This window comes from Arctopsyche grandis, chromosome 3 (assembly GCF_051622035.1).
Source record: "Arctopsyche grandis isolate Sample6627 chromosome 3, ASM5162203v2, whole genome shotgun sequence".
Taxonomy (NCBI): domain Eukaryota; kingdom Metazoa; phylum Arthropoda; class Insecta; order Trichoptera; family Hydropsychidae; genus Arctopsyche; species Arctopsyche grandis.
In genome coordinates this window covers 13,738,383-13,757,492 of record NC_135357.1, presented here as the reverse complement: position 1 = coordinate 13,757,492, position 19,110 = coordinate 13,738,383, and the positions used below count along the sequence as shown (strand labels likewise).

The 19,110-nt window shown below is 31.9% G+C and overlaps 1 protein-coding gene across 5 annotated transcripts in view; it reads left to right on the top strand.

Annotated features, from left to right (window-relative positions):
* Window positions 1-19,110, top strand: part of cnc (NFE2 like bZIP transcription factor cap-n-collar) — an 84,652-nt gene that overhangs the window by 51,184 nt on the left and 14,358 nt on the right. For all 5 annotated transcript variants that reach the window (XM_077446729.1, XM_077446730.1, XM_077446727.1 and 2 more), the window contains exons 6-7: window positions 11,266-11,372; window positions 12,899-13,150. In XM_077446729.1, the coding sequence (XP_077302855.1) occupies window positions 11,266-11,372; window positions 12,899-13,150 (359 nt within the window). The remainder of the gene's footprint in view (window positions 1-11,265; window positions 11,373-12,898; window positions 13,151-19,110) is intronic.

Here is a 19,110-nt window from a genome sequence, read left to right as displayed (position 1 = left end):
ACTTTTCTAATGAAGTAAATCTTGCCCTCGATTATTATTTAAATATATACATATTTTTCACTAATTCAACTTTTCACTAATTAATTATTATATGTGTATTCGTTTATGATTATATACCTGCATTGCGCTTTAGTAAATATTTTTTATATCTATTGTTAAACATTTTCCGGCCCCGTACAAATTTATCGTTTAATTTTTACATCTAAAACATTCACGTAAACCCGTAATTAAGTAATTCGCAATTGTTCCATGACGGTGCGGATATAACTAATTCATATGTACATATTTGCCCAAGAATTGTGTTCGCTTAAAATAATTAACTGATTTTATCTTCGTGGTTTTAACGGAATCGAATGGACGTTTTGATTGTTTTTTATATTCGCTTTTAATTTTATTAACTAATAATTTGGCGGATTTCATTAAAATTGAATCCAGTTATATTTGATTTCGTATGAAGGAATTAAAAGAATGTACGTGTCTTGGGGTTAAGTTTCGAATAAAAATTATTGATAGATACTTATAGGAATATTAAATTTAATTTTTAAGTTTAAAGTTTCAATTCAAATGATTTGGATGGATATTATTTCGTAGTTGATATACATTTTTCGTCGTATACGTATTCTAAAATTTAGCAATATTATGAGGCAGATTTTTTTCTGTAGAATGAAATGTATGTTTAGGAACTTTGTCAAAATATTTACCAAAGTACTTAAACGCTACGGTTTGGTACGGTTTACTTATTGACGAATTACTCCCATGAGAGATCGTGTGAAAATATCGGTATCTGTCCATATGTTTTCTGGGTTTTAATTCGATACGATTGATTCCTCTGTGGCAGTTGATCGATCGATTTTTTTTTCTCAAAACAGTAACAATGCTATAAAATCAATATTTTGAGTTTCCTTTTATATATTTTTTTCATTAATTTTTCTACATATATCATATATAACTTAGGTTTTTCTTTTGAAATAGGTTTTTAAATGTAGGTATATCACATGTAATAATTCATATGTATTTTGATACCTTAGGCTTAAGGACATACATATATGTATATATATCTGTACATATTATTTATTTACATCTACCTTCTTATTTGAAAATTTAGTACGAGTAGGTTATTGTTTTTCTTGACTACTCCCAAAATAACATTCATGAATTGGAAATATATTTTGCATTATTTGTCTTACACTATACCTTATTACTTAAGCCCGGACCCTGAGGGGGCCGTTTATTGTTCAAATGTTGTAAATGCATTGTTAAAGGTTTGCCGAACCTTTTTTACAAAGCATTTACAACAATTGAATAATAAACGGCACGCTTCCGGTCCTACCTCTACTTATTACATTATTAGATATATAAAAACTATATATATAGATACATAAAATATAGGTATCTATATTTTATGTAGCTTTGTGTGATATTGAATAAATTTTTGAATTATTATATTATAATAAGCGGCAGAATCATTACCCGGTCGTCAAACTTTTCCAATTTCTTCCCGCGATAATATTCTCAAGAAAATGGCTTATAAAGTTTTTTATTCGGTTTTCAGTACAATCGACAATCGATCTTTCCCTTTTCAATAGCCACGCGACAATATTATATGAAAAAAGTTTCGCTTTGATTTATTACTCGCCGAATATTCGCGCTTCATCTATTCGCGATAGACTTCGCGAAAGTTTTCGCGCACCGTCATATATCATTTGTTTGTCAATCTGATTTTTTGAAAGTTTTTTTCCAGTGGCGCATCGTTTCCATGATTTATCACATATTCAATTTGCATATAATATCAGCGTAATCGCTATTACGAAATTTGCCTTAGAATACTTGGTATCTATATGAAATATAATATATGCTTATACAAGCAACATCATTTTACTGTACCGTGTTGAAGTTACTATGCTTTTATTATACATATTGATGGATATTTTGATAGTTTCACGTCTATGATTCGCAATTACACTGTAATTAAGATGTTGCCGATAAACTTAGTTACTAAACTTAGTCGAGTCACTGTTATGTTGCATATTTATCATTGGGATTGCTTACTTCAGAATGTTCCATAGCTGTTTATAATACTATTTTGTACTTTTAATACAATACTTTTTTAATACAAACATTTTTTCAAAAATTGAGATGTAGATATTTTCTTACAAGTTTATTTATATTCATATTGTAAATATGGACATATTGAGGTGTGTAAATATTTTTTTTTACACTTTTTATTTGACATTTTTTCTGTTAGTGGAGTTGGATTATTGAAATTAATTTCGATCTACTTAATACCGAGCTAATTTTCTTGAAATTTTGAATGCATATAAATTTCTGATGACATTATAATAATTCATAATTTGAGTTATCTTATCTGTTTACAAAAATAATCCTCACTACATATAGTATATAATAAATGCCAGGATTTATCGACAAAACCTAGGATTAATTGAAATTTTGGGGTTTTACAGTGACTATTGTATGTATATAGATATCTATTCCACTAATATATCATATATCTATCTACAACTCTAAAAATAAGTACATAAGTATGTATATACATTTTTTTTTTATTTTACATATATATACCAGGAAGGCCTAACAGGTAAACCCCAATGCGCCTTTCTAGATAATTAATAACACACATTGAAGCATTTTTTGATTACATAAATGGCTGAAGAACACGAAATTAACAATTAATTAAGAGTATTTAGTTAATGAATTAACAATTAACTAAATCCATAGAGACATCTATGGATTTAGTACTTGTTCATACATTTTTAAATGTTGTACATAAATCAAATTCAGATATTTGTGACAGCGGGTTGGAAGGTTTTTGCCAATTTGATGGAGGAACCGTTTCAACAATGAAATCAGATGAATTGCCAAACTCTGATAGGAAACGATCGACTTGGAGTCACATATATCCAAGTCTGGCCAGCACCATTAAAAGTTAGCACGGGATCGAACCCGGTAACCTCTCGGTGCTAAACATAAACGCAACCACCGAGCCATATTGCTGTACGACCCGTATGTGTCATTATTAGACTGCGGATAGACACCGTGCTTTTTCCAGGATTCGGGGTGGTTTAGCTCTATTTACAAAGCTAGTGTCCAAAAAACAAAATGTTCGGCGAACCTTTAACAATGCATTTACAATAATTGAACAATACTCGACACCCTCTGTGTCCGGGCTTTAGTCGTTACAGTTGGTATTTTTGTTTCACTAATTCAAATGACATATTACTATTGAAAAGTATACCCACACATAGAGAGTAAATTTAAATGAACTAGCATAAATACACGTACCTATGCATTTGCATATTTAGGTTTAGGTTTAGACCTTTACATACATATGTACGTACATACATACATTGGAGTATTAGTTGTAAGGCCGGTCTGAAATGTCTAACCGAGAGCATAAACGTCAGATTCCAAGATGTAAATAAGAAATTCATTAATCATAGATGCGGCCCCTTTGTGTGAGCATACACACACATACAGAGACGTGCGCCAGGTAGAATGTTTAACCTGCGGCCTGCGAGCGGCACAAAACTACACTCACCTATGTGGAACGTAGAGATATCCAAAATACGATTGACGGAAAACAATTATAACCCTTTAGCGGCTGTATCGCGTTTAATTGACGATCGACTCAAAGCCGATCGTCGATAGTGTAACGTGGGACGGCGCCCAGTGTAAATTATTATCGAGACAGATCTGACCGTAGAGGAGGAGAGGAGGTCCTGTCTGTCATCGCGCGGCCGTGTAAAAACAACAAAACCACAAGATTCCGGGAACACTCCACTCTGAGATGTTTCATTAAAAGTGGTCCCTTACGAGTGCCTCGCGGACACAATGGTGACGAGGACCGGCAACAAAAAAAAAGTACAATAAAAACGATGAACGAGTCGGTGACAGCTCGCCGAGATCGAACTTTCGAACTTATCTTAGATCTTACGAATACTGTGAATTACAGGTATTAGCTAACGTGAATGTATGAAGAACAAGTTTAATATAAAAAGGACAATCTTATTTGTCTCATATTTGTAATATTTGATGTAGGTGTGTTTTGGAAAACTCTGGTTTACGCTGTAAATTAAATAAATCATTGAAATCGTAAATCCTCTTGGTGAGCTTTTGGACCAATTGCGTTTTGGGACGCCTGCAAATTATACGGTTCGTCCAATTAAGAGGACTGGTCTATAGTGGGTGGGTCATAAAACGAGCGGCCTAAAACACCCAATTTCAGAGAACTCTTCGTATAAATTTGTATTGGTAAAAAAAAACTTAAATATAAGTATATACCCAACAGGTAGGTGGAAATAAATACCTTTTCTGTGAAACGTGTGATGCTTCATAGTGGCAGGTGAGAGAGTTGAACTACAGAGTGTTCATTTCAAATAAAAATATATTTAGGTACCTACATGAATGCTTTTTGTTCGAACTTTTTAAATCTATGTATATATGGGATACCATTCGTACGAAATAAATAAATATGTATATAATAGATTGAGTTTGGTTATCATGTGTCAATTGGAGACACAGAGTAGCTTTAAAACGTCTTTATATGTAGATGGATTCTTCGTTTCGATGTCACACAATTAATTTTCATTTTGCGATATTATTTTTTATGCTGAGATGATTTTGTTGTTTTAAAAATAAATCCACCAAATTTTACAGAAATAAACATGGCGAATTTTTTGCCTATACTTAACCTTTTTCCATTTTTCTATCTAACTCGAGAAAAAAAGTCGTTGAACTCTATTTTATATGTAATGAATTAGAGTTCCTCGATTTTAAATCGAGAAACTCGATTTAAAATCTATATAATATTTTTATTGAATATTAAGGAAGGACAATTATAATATTTTATTGAATATTAAGGAAGAAAAATTTACATCCTTAATATTCAATAAAATATTATAATATATTAATTTGCCTCTGATCGTATTAAATACTTCTAATATCTATTAATAGGTGTGTATGTACTTATTTTGAGGTACTTAAATTCGAGTCCACACCTTTTAAGGATGCAAACTTCAGACAATTATTTCCTACTCATGTGTACAATAGCATGTTGGGCATTTTCGTAACTATACTGTTCTTTTTCAATTTTTCATTTTATTTATTTAATATATAATGATATGCGCCGTGATATTTGAAAGTGGCATCAGTCCACTTTTTTCCATATCGCAAAACATTAAATATAATGTTTTGTGTTTAACAATATTTAAAAATACTGGTGTAACGTAATACGTTAATTCTACTTTTCCAAGATTCTGGACATATCTATCGACATATCGGACATATGTAAGTGATAGTAATTTGTGAATTTCGTCAAACATAAATACTGTTTTTGGAATTGAAAATTGGACTTCCGACACTTCAAATATAACGGCTCATATATGTATCGAAAATACATCTAAAATTTTTTGTTTGGGTACTTGTTGGAGTGTGAAATATTTGCTTAAATTATTATAAACATGTTATGGACCAATATCTGAGAGAAAAATATACATTGTGTATGTTAAACTACGTTTTAAAGACCACGATATTTGAAAAAAAATGATCAAATAAATATCTGTATGTGCGTATACATATATATGTATGTTCATATTTACTATACATATCTATATCTTTTTATTCTATACAATTTGCAACGGAAAATGAAAGTAATTATATTTCATATTAAATTTATGCAACGTTAGATTTAATCACGTGCGTTAAAGATCTAACGTTTACGATTTTGACAAACAACCCGCACGTGTGACAAACAATACCACCTGTAAACGTAGTATGTGTAGAAAATTTTATTGCACGTGTATTTATATTTAGAAATACATACATATGTACGCGCTGGCACGCCATATTGGATTGTGGGATGCCATTTTGTGCTTCGGTGTTATATAATGGGTGTTTCTTTTTTTATTTTTTCATTTTTTTTTTGAGCGGTAAAGCGGCTCATTCGTTCGCATAGGTCCGGTTTTAATAATGATACCTTTTCTCTTTTTTGTGTGATCGAACCCCGAAAACACCGAATCCATATTTTTTTCCCGACCGATGAATTTTCATTTTGTTTCTACTGCATATATGTACATACATATACATACATATGTACATATGCATGTATAATATTTGTTCGCGTACGATTGACGTACCCACCGGATAGATAGTGGATGTTTTGCATTCTTGAATAAAATATTAGATTGATATCGCCTAACTTGTTCTTTTATACAACTTACCGCTGTTACACGTTTTTCGCTGACGATTCGCTTTCCGCACTGCCCTTATAGAGAAAATATGCGGATAGCTTACATACATATGTACATTATCAGGCACTCGCACGTTGGTTTGATAAAAAATGTGACGAATGTAATAAAAAGGTTATTTATTTTTTAGTCATATCTGTCAGTAGTTGTGTTTTGAATTATCTACGGTTAATTTGTTTTTTTAATTATTGATTTGCTAGAAGTTCGTGCGAGCTTATTTAGGTATGAGTGAGTTCATAGATTTTTTTAAAATAAAAATATGTAGATACCTCATTTTCATTCAGTAAAATATTTTCGATTGAATGGATGTCATATTCTTTTTAAAAGTACAATTATTAAAAGGCAACCATTTAAATGGTCAGTTTTTTACTTTATCTATGTTTTTAATAAATCGTCAGTATCTTTTTCGAAAATTTAGTGATAATAGTGTACTTACTATATAGATAAATCAACGTTCATTTAACCACTTATTGTTTTAAGTATTTTTTGACAAACAGACAATAGTCGAGCTGTCAGTGAACGATAATTTAACTTACTGTTTATCTATTTATTGACCAAATCAAACTAAGTTACTAAACAAATAAATACATTCCTTTTTAAAGTTGTCTTTATATATAGCCTACTAGTGGTTTTACCCGGCTTCGCTCGGTATTTGTAATATATTTTGTAATATAAAACGCTTAAACATGGTTAATCTAATAGTAAACATTCATTTGTTTTTTTATTAAATTTATTTGAATCGAAAAAAAATAGTATTCAACCATCGTCATAGAAACTTTGATTTTTTTTTTTGAAGCTCCCAACCAAACCTTACAACGTCTCTTTCGAAATTATATATTAGAAGATATTGACTTTGGTTTTTGAAGCAAAATTAAATGTTTGAGAACTTTGGTGATTGAAAAAAACACTTTTTTAGTAGAAATTTGCACCAGGTACATTTATTTTAGACACTTTTTATTTTAAACACTTATACAGGTATTTAATAAAGATACTCAAATTTCAATTTATGTATTATATTTCCTTAATTGTATAAGATCTGTGATTAGATTTACAAATTTGCTTACAGTTTATTGGCATTGTTTTTTTTTCAAAATTGTTTATTTAAAATATACATATGTATGTAATACCAACTGTTAAATTTATAGTATAAATTTGTTTAAAAACTCTTATTTAAAAACGGTATTTCAATAAACTAAATTTTTCATATATTGTATGTACTTATATATATGTTCGTAAGTAATTTTATAGCCAATTTTCCTTAATTTAAACTAAATTATTTGTTCTTTATGAACAAAACGTATTTTTTTTTTACAATTTTTTACATTTTAGTAAGCTTAAGTGTGTAGTTAAAAAATACTGGAAGTGAATATTTGTGAGTATTGGTGGAAAACAAGGTTTTTCTTTTCAAATAAAGGTATCTAAAAAATTTTTTTTTCAAATATTATATATATATATATATATATATATATATATATATATATATATATATATATATATATATATATATATATATATATATATATATATATATATATATATATATATATATATATATATATATATATATATATATATATATATATATATATATATATATATATATATGTATAGTATAGTCGACAACATCTTTGAAATAAATAAAATATATATATATATGTACATACAGCAGAAAAAATATCAAGCGGGTGAACTATATTTCATTTCAGCAGTTTCTTTAATTCCTATTGGTTGAAAAGCTATATGAATTGCGCGTTTTTGTCCCTACTGCAAACAATAATTAAATGGAATATAGACTAGCCAGTTATTTAAATCAAATGCTTCATTCGTCAATTCTATACCCACATACATACATACAAGTGGTGAGTTGTAAAAATCTCCCTGTTTTGTCACACAGCCTTACTTACGTGTGCGCGAGCAGGATACAAGGATACTAGGTGACGTCATACCGACTCCCCTTTCATCTTGGTCGCGCACACACAACTAAGCTTGTGTGTCAAAAACAGGGAGATTTCCAACACACGCTACTGATACATACATACGTAGTAATATCGTTTGTATTTAATATGTAATTTCACCGTCTTTTTCGATTGCACCTCCGTGCACATAGATACATACACACATGTACGATGTATCGCACGCATGTTTTCGATTTTTATCATCGACAATGACCACCTGTGATGATTGTAACCACGTTTCGCGTCGACATTGATACGCTCGGGATGGAAAGGCTGCGGTGTCCCGTTGTGCGTTGTGTGTCAAAATCCTGTTTGCGTCGTTGGTTAGGCATACGTACATACCTATATACATATAATATGATGCATATTTGTACGTAGTGTTGAGAACCAGAGGTCGGCGGTCGTGTCCAAGGCTGAACAGCGATGGCCGCCGCCATGCAATTAAGCCGCCCCTCCTCTCCCACCCATCTCGGTTGCCGACACCTGAAACAATGGCCGACACACCACTGCGTCGCGTCAACACTGACACAATCCGACAATATATCCCTAATTAACAATACGTTGTCGTAAATGTAACGTATCGATCGCTCTCAAGTCGATAATGTCGGTTTATAATCGTTGCTACGAAATTTTGGATTCCTATCGTCTCAGATGCAAATTTATTCTGCAATATTTCGGCAGGCCATGTAGACTAGAAAAACAAATCAATATCAAAAACTACACACTTAAGTGTTATATGTGTGCTTTTTATTTAAATTAATAATTCAAATTTGGAAATACGTTAGGTACAAAAATATCAAAATGATCCACATGTGATTTATATATTCATAAAAGATTCCAGATTAGAATATCTTCGATGTGTGTTTAAAAAATTACATCCGTTACTTGTCCTCCCACCTTACAACGCTTTTTTGGTGGTTGATTAATAAATCTGTGTGAAAAGATTTTAAGATTTTTAATAATTAAAATTGATTTTTTAAAATACAGATGCCGATTATTTCACTACCCAACACTTTTGGCAATGTTTGTAGCTGGTTTAGAAATCAATTCAAAAAAATAAAACTTTTATATTTATAATAATTTGAAATAAAAATTGGAAACAAATGCTTTTATTCCAATTTTATTGAAACTATTTATTTAAGTTTAAATTTCGACCATTGTGGCATTACAGGAGTCTCTAATGCGTCACAATGGTCGAAAATATACAGAGAAATGAGAAAAAAAAATTACACCGACAAAAATATATTTATACCTACATAATCGTAAAAAAAATAGAATTTTATTAAATGCAGAAAAAGTAAAAATATCAAATAATAAAAAAAAAGTAGGGAATTTCATAAACCGGTAAGGGTTAAATTATTTTTCCTATTACCGGTAGATATTTATTGGTAAATGAAAAAAAAAAATACTTTCGTGGATTAGATACATAACTGTATGTGGTTACTTTTCCTAAAAACTTTAACCTAGATTGAATCGTAAATAATTAAAAATAAATCGCAGGTGAATAATTTCATATAAATGAATTCAAGTAAATTCGTAATAATAAATAAATTTTATTTTATTTAATTTTTAATCAATCATATTTATTTATTTAAAGTTTGGCCCATTTGAAAGTTTCGATCATAATGAAAACAAGCGTCTGATCGCATTTATTACAATTTAGTTAGTCTGTGTTGCCATTGATCTTATCAATTTGAAATTGCCACATTTAATACAGAAAATAAACAAATTGCAGACAACCTAATCCACAATCGATTTTTAATGTAATCTTATGCAATAATATGCCTGTATATGTAATTCGCGATAAAAATAGCTAACGGTAAACACCGGTAAATTTTTTGAGTTACCGGTATTTACTGATAGCGAAATTTTACCGATTTACCGGTATATCGGTATTGCAATTGCTGGTATACCGGTAAACCGACATACTAGCCGCAAATACAAAACATCCTTGTGGCACTTTCTTAATCACTATCATGAATGAATGGTTATAATTATATAAATAATCAAAAGTGTTTCTGTATTTAGAAAAGTTGAATTTGCTTGTTTCTACGTAAGACGAAGGTCTTTGTTTAAAAGTATAAGCTTACTTTGATAAATAACATAATGTTTGCAATTGAAATTGATAATGTGTATTTCAAAGTTGTCAATATGATTTTTTCATATAAAAAGAATCATTTTTCATTTATTATTAGACTTGTTCCTTATGTGTGAAAGTTGCATTACATGGTTGAAAGAGCTTCGCTACGGCTACCCCTTTTTGTATACGGATTTCTATTAAATTTTTTCAATATTTCCAATCTCGACTTTTTACCGTTTGCACCTTGATCGGGCATACCTACAGGTATTCGACATTGAATATTTACGCATTTCAAACATGGCTCGGTATCAGTGAACGGATTCGGTCCGAAACTATTGTCGTCGCAATGTTGCAGTTAACAATTACGGGCGAAGAATGGTGTCACACTCGAAGTCCTTGAGCCTTTCGTTTCTTTGACGTTCGATATGCCAAGCCTTTTTTTATATTATTTATATCGAATCCATTGTAAATTAAGCAGAACCTTCATGCAACTTTTGATCGCAGTCGGACCTTTGCACGGCGCGAGTTACTGAATAATGTACGAGTATATTTATTTATTTTTTCGCCGTTTTGATCGTCGATCAGACAACTCGTTTTCTTTATTGTATGAACTAAATGGTGTTTTTATGAACTGGATCTTTTTCGGTGGATCTCACTGTAGTATCGATATTGTTTTTTGTGTTCTATTATACAGTGCTGTTTTTGCGTTATTTAAACCGTGAGACTGTTTCGTCCGTAACGCCTTGTCCACACACGGCCGAACAACGAGATTTCCTCGCGGCAAGTGATATCACTAATACGCTGACAAAAATCGCTGGCTGCGTGTGGACACGGTTGTAATAAGACTCGTTTTTATCGATCCGTCACGAACTTGTTTTCATTTATGATTGTTTATTATTGTTTTTTCGCGCCGCCAATGCTCGACTTCAATATGTTTTATTAAGATTTTTTTTCGTTTTCCTTTCAGGTGAATACGTTCTATCTGGAGAGCTTCCCGAGGGAGAAGGGTTCGATTATTATCTTGAGGAGACTCTCAGACTCATCGACTTGGACGATGCTTCTCCAGATCTGCAGGTACATTATAAATTTATATCATTGTTGATTATTACCTTTTCATGCTCGGATGCATTTTAAACATATATGTATATGTGTCCAAGTGTTACCTCCGGTTCGCTCATGAACATACTAGTTTGTTCATACACGAAATATTGGTTTAAGTGCTAACAATCAAAGCTACATATCTTCAAATAGACTCACTAGGTGTTGCATGAAACGTTTATCTGTCCAAATCTTTGAGATGTCATAACGTCAAGTATTTAAAAGAGAAATCTTATGGAACCACATTACAACGTTGGTATAATTGCAGTTTCCGCTATTTTTTTTTAATATTGCAACCCTGGATAAGAATACGTATGTACATAGAGGATGGGCCAAACGGTTGAGAATAATCAAAATTATGCCTAATAGTTTGTGCATGAACAATATATAGGTAGTTCATTTGTCAATTTGTTATTTTGTGTACACTATAATTGACCAGATTCGTTCGAGTATGAACTAACTAGTATGTTCATCACCCCGACGAAGTCGCCAACGACAATGTCGCGTTGACATAGCCGCGTAGGACAGAAGTAAATTCCTATATGTACATTATATTGTATATAAAAAAAGAGATTTTGCAAGAGCTTAATTGAGGACATATCACTAAATTATAAAATAATATTTGTTTTGTGGAAGTTTCCGATTGCAATGAAAATAATTGACGATAATTTTTAAAGGTATCAAAAACGCTGAACTATAAACGGAATATATAGTTAGTGCCGCCAAAATCAAAGATTTTAGATGGTTGTAAATAATTAAGATTGAGAAAATAGTTGCATAAAGTTAAAGAAAGTTATAGGCTCACTAGTATGTTCAGGAATGAACGAAATGTACTCTTGGACTGTACCATATACATACCTTCCACAAACCTTCCCCAAAATTGACATCTGTGCTATAATTTAATGACTGTAAGAGTATGTTCATACATATTAATGGCAACTATGGTATGAAAAACTCTCGCATACTGCATACTCTTTATAAAAATAATAAATAATCGTCATGATTAGAGAACGCCGGACAAGATGCTCGACGGCTAAAAAAATGGTTCACCATTGTCAACCTTTTTTATTTTGCTCTTCTGCTTTGTCGGACAATGGAGAGGTCTATTGTTATTTTATGGCGGAAATCTGACTGCCGCCCTTTAGTCATAATGTTTTACAGTATTGCGTCAAAGTAATGGAAAAAGTATGAAATATCAAAAATGTCTATGGTAATTGAAACTGTTGTTAAATCAAATATTTAACAGCAAATAATCCAAAACAGTGTTGACAACGGTGAAATAAACAAATCTTTTTAAAACAATAACACTAGTATTTTATTTTCATAAGTTTGCTTTTACGTACCTTATATTATACTAAACCGATTCTGAAGTTTAGTTTGTTTGAATATTACTCACAGGGGTCGAATCTTTGGTATTTTATACCTATGTATATAACTACTTTTTGTATTGCAATGCATATAAATTTTCCAGTGAGAGTTCAATAATCTATGTATTTTCGCAGGGTGAGGTGAAGAGCGAAGAGGCTTCGTCCAAGAAGAAGGAAGAGAGCCAGCCAGAGGGCGAGATGTTGGCGCCAAGGTACCACCCTCATCCTCACCCTCACCACCACCACCACCACCACCACCCCCATCATCATCATGGTGGCCCCCCGGAGCACCACGCGTTGGCACCACCACCCCCTCCTCAACAGCAGCAGCAACATCACGCTGCGCATGCAGCTCATCATCATTTTGCAGCAGCGTATCATCATCAGGTGTGTAACTATTTTATCATAATCAATATTTATGTACATATATGATCTGGGTAACACAACCCCGAGTTAGAATATGAATAGTGTCCGATATCAAGTGGCCAGGTGGTAGTGATGTTTACATACTAGTATGTTAGGTTTGATTCAATGAGACCTTAATATTATTTAAATTGAATATTAGAATACTTAATACGCAATTAAATTCGTATGTTATTTAAATTATTTTTTTTGCGGTCCATTTTTTTGTTTGACTTTTTGCCATAGTGTTATCGATATGATATTGATTTATGTTATTAATTTTATATTATAAATAGTTCTAATTTGTTTTAGAAATATTTTATACTTAAATTAACATTTTTTTTATTTGTATATGTACTTATTATTTAGTCAAATTATTTTTAGGATTATTTAATTTTAATTACAAATTATTAAGAATTATTTTTTAATCTATTTAACTTTTGAAATAAATCGACCTTGTATCGACACCACATACCTACTATAAATTAGAAACTTTAGAAATCATATATTAAGTTAGGTTTTTGAGGTAGGTACATACATAATTCTCAGGAAATGGGTTATTCACGGGCGTATTTTCCTTCGTTTTACAATAGTTTTGTTCAATATTTCAGCACTACAAAGATTTGTGACGCGTTCATCAATTTGCTATAGTTCTCTTAAAGAAGTTTTCCTTTGAAAATACTTGATACAAATGTTACTTATTAGCAATAATACGCTGAAATAATAAAAATTTAATGTTCCATTCATCAAAATTGATCAAAAAGTTTCTGTAATGTCGCGAAATTTCAAATTTTGTCCCGAATTATACCGATCGAGCGCATGGTAACACTAAACACTGTCAATATTTATCCAAGATTTCACTGAATTCCCGAAGAACAGGTATGTCAAGTGGTCGTTACCGTCTCTTTCAAGAGGGGTAGATCCACACTTGAAACCAAACAGACACAGTAACACTTCACACGCACACACACACACACATAAATTATTCACCAACGTAGCAAATATTGGATTAATTTTTTTTTTCGTAGTTAATTCGTTAGCATTGTCGTCGCCAGAGATAGCATCACGTATTTTTTTCATCGCTTGTCAATCTCTTTTGAGGGGTTACCCCCGTTGACATCGATAAGTGTTGACTTAGGACAAATATGGCCAAGAATGACACTCGGGTTGGATTAATTCCGATCAATTTGAACACAATATAACCCACTGCGATACCAGCGTCGTGGAAACGGTGAAAATTTGACTTTTTCGCGTGTCTGTTTTTGTGCGTTTTGGTCAATGATCGCTCACCTTGTGACCCGCAATCATAACTCACACGTTTTCATCTAATGTTTTGATCTTTACGAACAATGTCTGTCTGCTTGTCTCGGCGACAACATCACAAGAGCCGCTCGATGATCGATCGTCGTTATAAACTGATGATAAAAAATACATTATGGGCGAGTATCATCACGCTGTGTGTTCCGCTGAGATTCAATTGACATTTGGATTGACGCGATGTAAATAGTGATGACGATTTCTCTAATAAAGTTCGTTCACGGCAATTTCAAATTTTATTTTTGACGGACTGTATATGTACATAGTATTATGTACATAACATGGGTGACTGACTGATCACGTAGCATACAGCTCGTACGTCTCGCCAAAATATAGCTCAACTAAAATTATATAATTGTAGCTATTTACTCATAAATAGTATTGCAATCTATTATATATTACTTATAGATCTATATTTTGTTTTTTGAAAAAATGAGAAATAAAAAAATACTCTTTCACTTATCTTAATTTTATAAGTAAATGTAAAATCGACGAATTTTATTAAAAATTTCTTACTTATTTCATACCTACATATATATTTTATATTTTATATGTATATTATGCTGCGAATAATTAATTAGTTTTACTGAAAGCTAGTTCATTTTAATTCGATTTTTATTTAATCAATCTGTATCCAACTATCTACACTAAATAGAATTAGTGTTTTTTTTAATTTGTCGTTGTGATTTATGTGATTTAAGTTGATGATTATTTTTCATTTAACATTTATTTTTGGTTTTCTTTGGTACAATATATAAAAGGAGAAATTAAAAAAAAATAGAATGGACATTTTAAAACCATTAATCAAAGTCTATTGTACGTGCGGAACGTGGGCTACGAACAATTAATTACTATTGACGTAGGGCTCACAGGTGAGGCGACAGTAGGACATGAAGCCAGGGATTGCAAACTTCAATACACCAATTTACATTAGCCATGCGAATTTTTTATTTAATTTAAATCCATAATATCAAAAATCCACTTTCGAGTACGTGCGTTACATAAACTGACAGTGGTACGATTTCTTCGATACGTTCCATGCTTGTGTCTCTTCCTGTGTACATTTCACTGCAGATCAGTGAAATTTAAAACGTCACGTCCACCAATTAAATCAAACAAATCAACCAGTCATTCTTATGAAAATCTAAGTTTTCCAATATCGGAATATCCAAATTGAGCAATTTCACCGGTCGGCAGAAATCGCACACTCACGCAGATTTTATAATTTATGTTGAATAACACGACGCGCGTCTGATGCAGGAATAAAGTGGCAAGTTTTTCCGGTTCCGGGATTAGAGTAATCGTAACGTTTAAATGCGTTTAAATCTCAGATGACCACGTCTGCTCTGCTCAACGACAAGGCGGCGCTTTTGAGGTTAATTCTTATTCTGTGGATGTTTACGAGCGTCGGTAGTCAACCCTTTGCGGTTTGGCGTCTGGTGGTCAGGTCTAGCTTTTGTGTCCTTTCCCGCACATCCATCCACACATCGTTAATAATTTGTCGTCCATTAGTCAAAAGGGCGGTTTTTTTGTTGGTATTTTCGAAGTTTTTTTTGTTCGTCGGTAGGTTGAACGGACAATGCGACGATTAAAAATGATCTCTGTTCTGACAGGTTACAAGAGAAACAATGTCGCATGGGAATTGAACGGTTGTTAAGTGTTGGGCCTCCGTGCAACCGAATGGTATGTATGTTTGTACCTGTGAGAAACCACCTTGCTATTTCTTTAAATGGCTCTTTATTGTATCGTTGATTCAAAGTCGAATCGAACATTACATTTGCCGGTGGTAAATTCTTCTTACGCTGACGTATTCTGTAGTCGATTTTGACCGTTGTGCAATTTTCAAATTGCTTTCAAGCTTTCACCAAACGTATGTTGAAATCAATTAATTAAGTATTTGTATCATTTCTAAACGAAATTTATCAATTACTTCGCGTTCTAATAATATGTTGGTTTTTTTTTTGCGTTATCGTGAGAATATTCATCTGACTAAAATCGAAATCCCAAAACCCATTTGGAGCGTTAAATCGTTTGCGAAATCCATTATTGTTTCTCTTGTTTATTTTATGCGAAATTTTTTTTTGAAGTTGAAAGAAGTGTTAATGCACGTTGAAGGGACAATTGGTCTGACGAAGGGCTTCTGTTACAACAATGCTTGACCGACAGGTAGGTTGAAACGGAGGTGTTATCTGTACATATCTAGTGTAAAGGCCTTTTAAATTAATGGTAATGGGAAGTGAAGATTATTTTTCATACGAAGTTCGGATTCAATTCAAAATGTTTTTTGACATATTTTTAGATTTCATAGATTAAATCTTTTTTTTTCAATCTTATGCTCTTAGGTAAATATATACCAAGTATATATGTAATTAAGTAAATATGTACCTAGGAAATGTTGATAAAACCGTTTCTAAATAATAGTTGGGGTTAAAATCGCTAATTCATTTAAATTTACATAATCGTAATGTAATAAGAATTTCTATTTCATGTGTTCAAAAATTAATACTCTAAGCTTGGCGTAGATTCATCAAGCGTCCAATATAAATAAATACATCTTATATGTATCTAATAGTTAGGCACTGATCTACAGATCATTTTCTATTTTAGAATTTTTTTTTGTTAGTATTATTTTATTTTAATGTACATTATAATAGGAGTGAAAAAGCTGAAAAGCATATTTACAAATTTTATAAATCTTCAAAATACATTTTATACATAATATTTAAATTATAGATTCTCTAAATCCGACGATACTCAGTATATATACATACATACGATCATCGAGTAGAATTTTTCTTATAAATAAACGGAGAAGGTTTTCCTTTTATTCATACATTTGCCCTTTGTGTCCTCCAGCAACCAAATTGACCAACCCCTTGAATAAAAATTGATAACTTTCAGAAACACACATATGCACACATAGAATAGATTTAGGTATTCGAATTTGAAATCATTTGAACTAAATTATTATAAGTAAATATATGGCATATAAATATCGACAGATGATCAATAGCATTTGATACAATAGCCGTCAAACGATGATTAATATTGTAATTAGCTTAACACGTCTTTTGCAAATAGCATTTTGAACTTACGACCTTGCCGTTCATAAATTCACAATATCAACCGTTTAAGCCACAATAGTGACAATTTGACGCACGATTTCACTCGGCATCGTCTTGTCGATGCTCATCAGAATGTTAACCTTTGCGGTGCCGCGACGCGTTCCAACACAACCATACGTATTAAATATATCTATACAAGTATCGTACATATATAAGTATAATATATAATTGACCACGTGGTCGATAGTGTTTGTCGAATTTCGGCATCAAAACAGAGATGACCTCGCAACTGTGCGTAGGCGTTTTTTGATACCCGGTAGCGTCGTATCATATCATATTATATATTAAATTTCGGGCAAGGAAACTTGAACTCACCAGTCACCGTGATTCACCATTAACTATGTGCATATAATATGTGGCATCGATGGATGGGCATATTATGTACATGTCTGTTTCTGAAGGGATTTTATGCTGTTAGTATAATGTTGGGGGTCGTGTAATTTGAGATATTGGACAGGTTAGGTATATCTATCCAGTGTCAATTGAGCAATTGGCGAATGTTTGTGCTTCTTCAGCGGGCCCCCTCCGCTCATCTCCGACACCTGATTGGCAAGTGTTGGGGGCCTCGTTGCCAGTATTGTGCGGGCCCCGCTACTGCGGGGACCATAGACATTTTTTAGTATTATAAAAATTATCTCAAATCCGTTCGTTTATTGTTGTCGTATTTGTTTTAAGTGATTCAGTTTTCAGTGCTTAAGTGGTTCAGTTTTTAGTCTTATACGTATGATATATAAAAGTTTTTATGATAGGTTTTAAATGTAACTAAGGTTTTATTGAATTTGTGGAATATATTCATATGTTACAGTTATCTCAAATTGACGTATTTACCATATTTATGTACAATTTTTGATACACGGTATGTATTTACATAGTTAGATACAGTGTGTTGAGACAGAAATTGCAAAGTTGTATTACAAATTGATATTTGTCACTTGAAAGTACATAAGAGTACGACTGATCATTTTTATTGATCTTATTATATGTTGAGTCTTTATAAAGTTAAGAATCTTTTGTAAACCACGTTGAAAATGGACTTAAGATTATTATGAAAAATTAAGTGAATTCAAAACATAACATCATTATTTTTCAATTAAATCTGAAAATCTATTTATTAGTTTATACATATCTATTTAGAGATAGAAAACGGAATGCATGGTGAGAACGGACGAAAGAAGTGCTAAAATGGAATCCGAGAAAAGCCAAAAGGGAGATACATACATAGGTGGATGAAATTAGAAAAAAATATGTAGGATGAGATGGATGAGAGTTGCCAAAAACAGACGGATGGAAGTGTGTTGGAGAAGCCTTCATCCAGCAGTGGACGACAAATGGCTGTATATGATGATGATGACTAATCTATTTCCTAATTTATTATTATATATATATTTAAAAAAAAACAACAGCTTTCATTGTATTAAGTTGAGTTAGTTGATTTTTTTTATTATATATCGTTTAATTATATCTTCGATAGTCTCACATTTGAAAGTTTTGTTAAGTCCCATC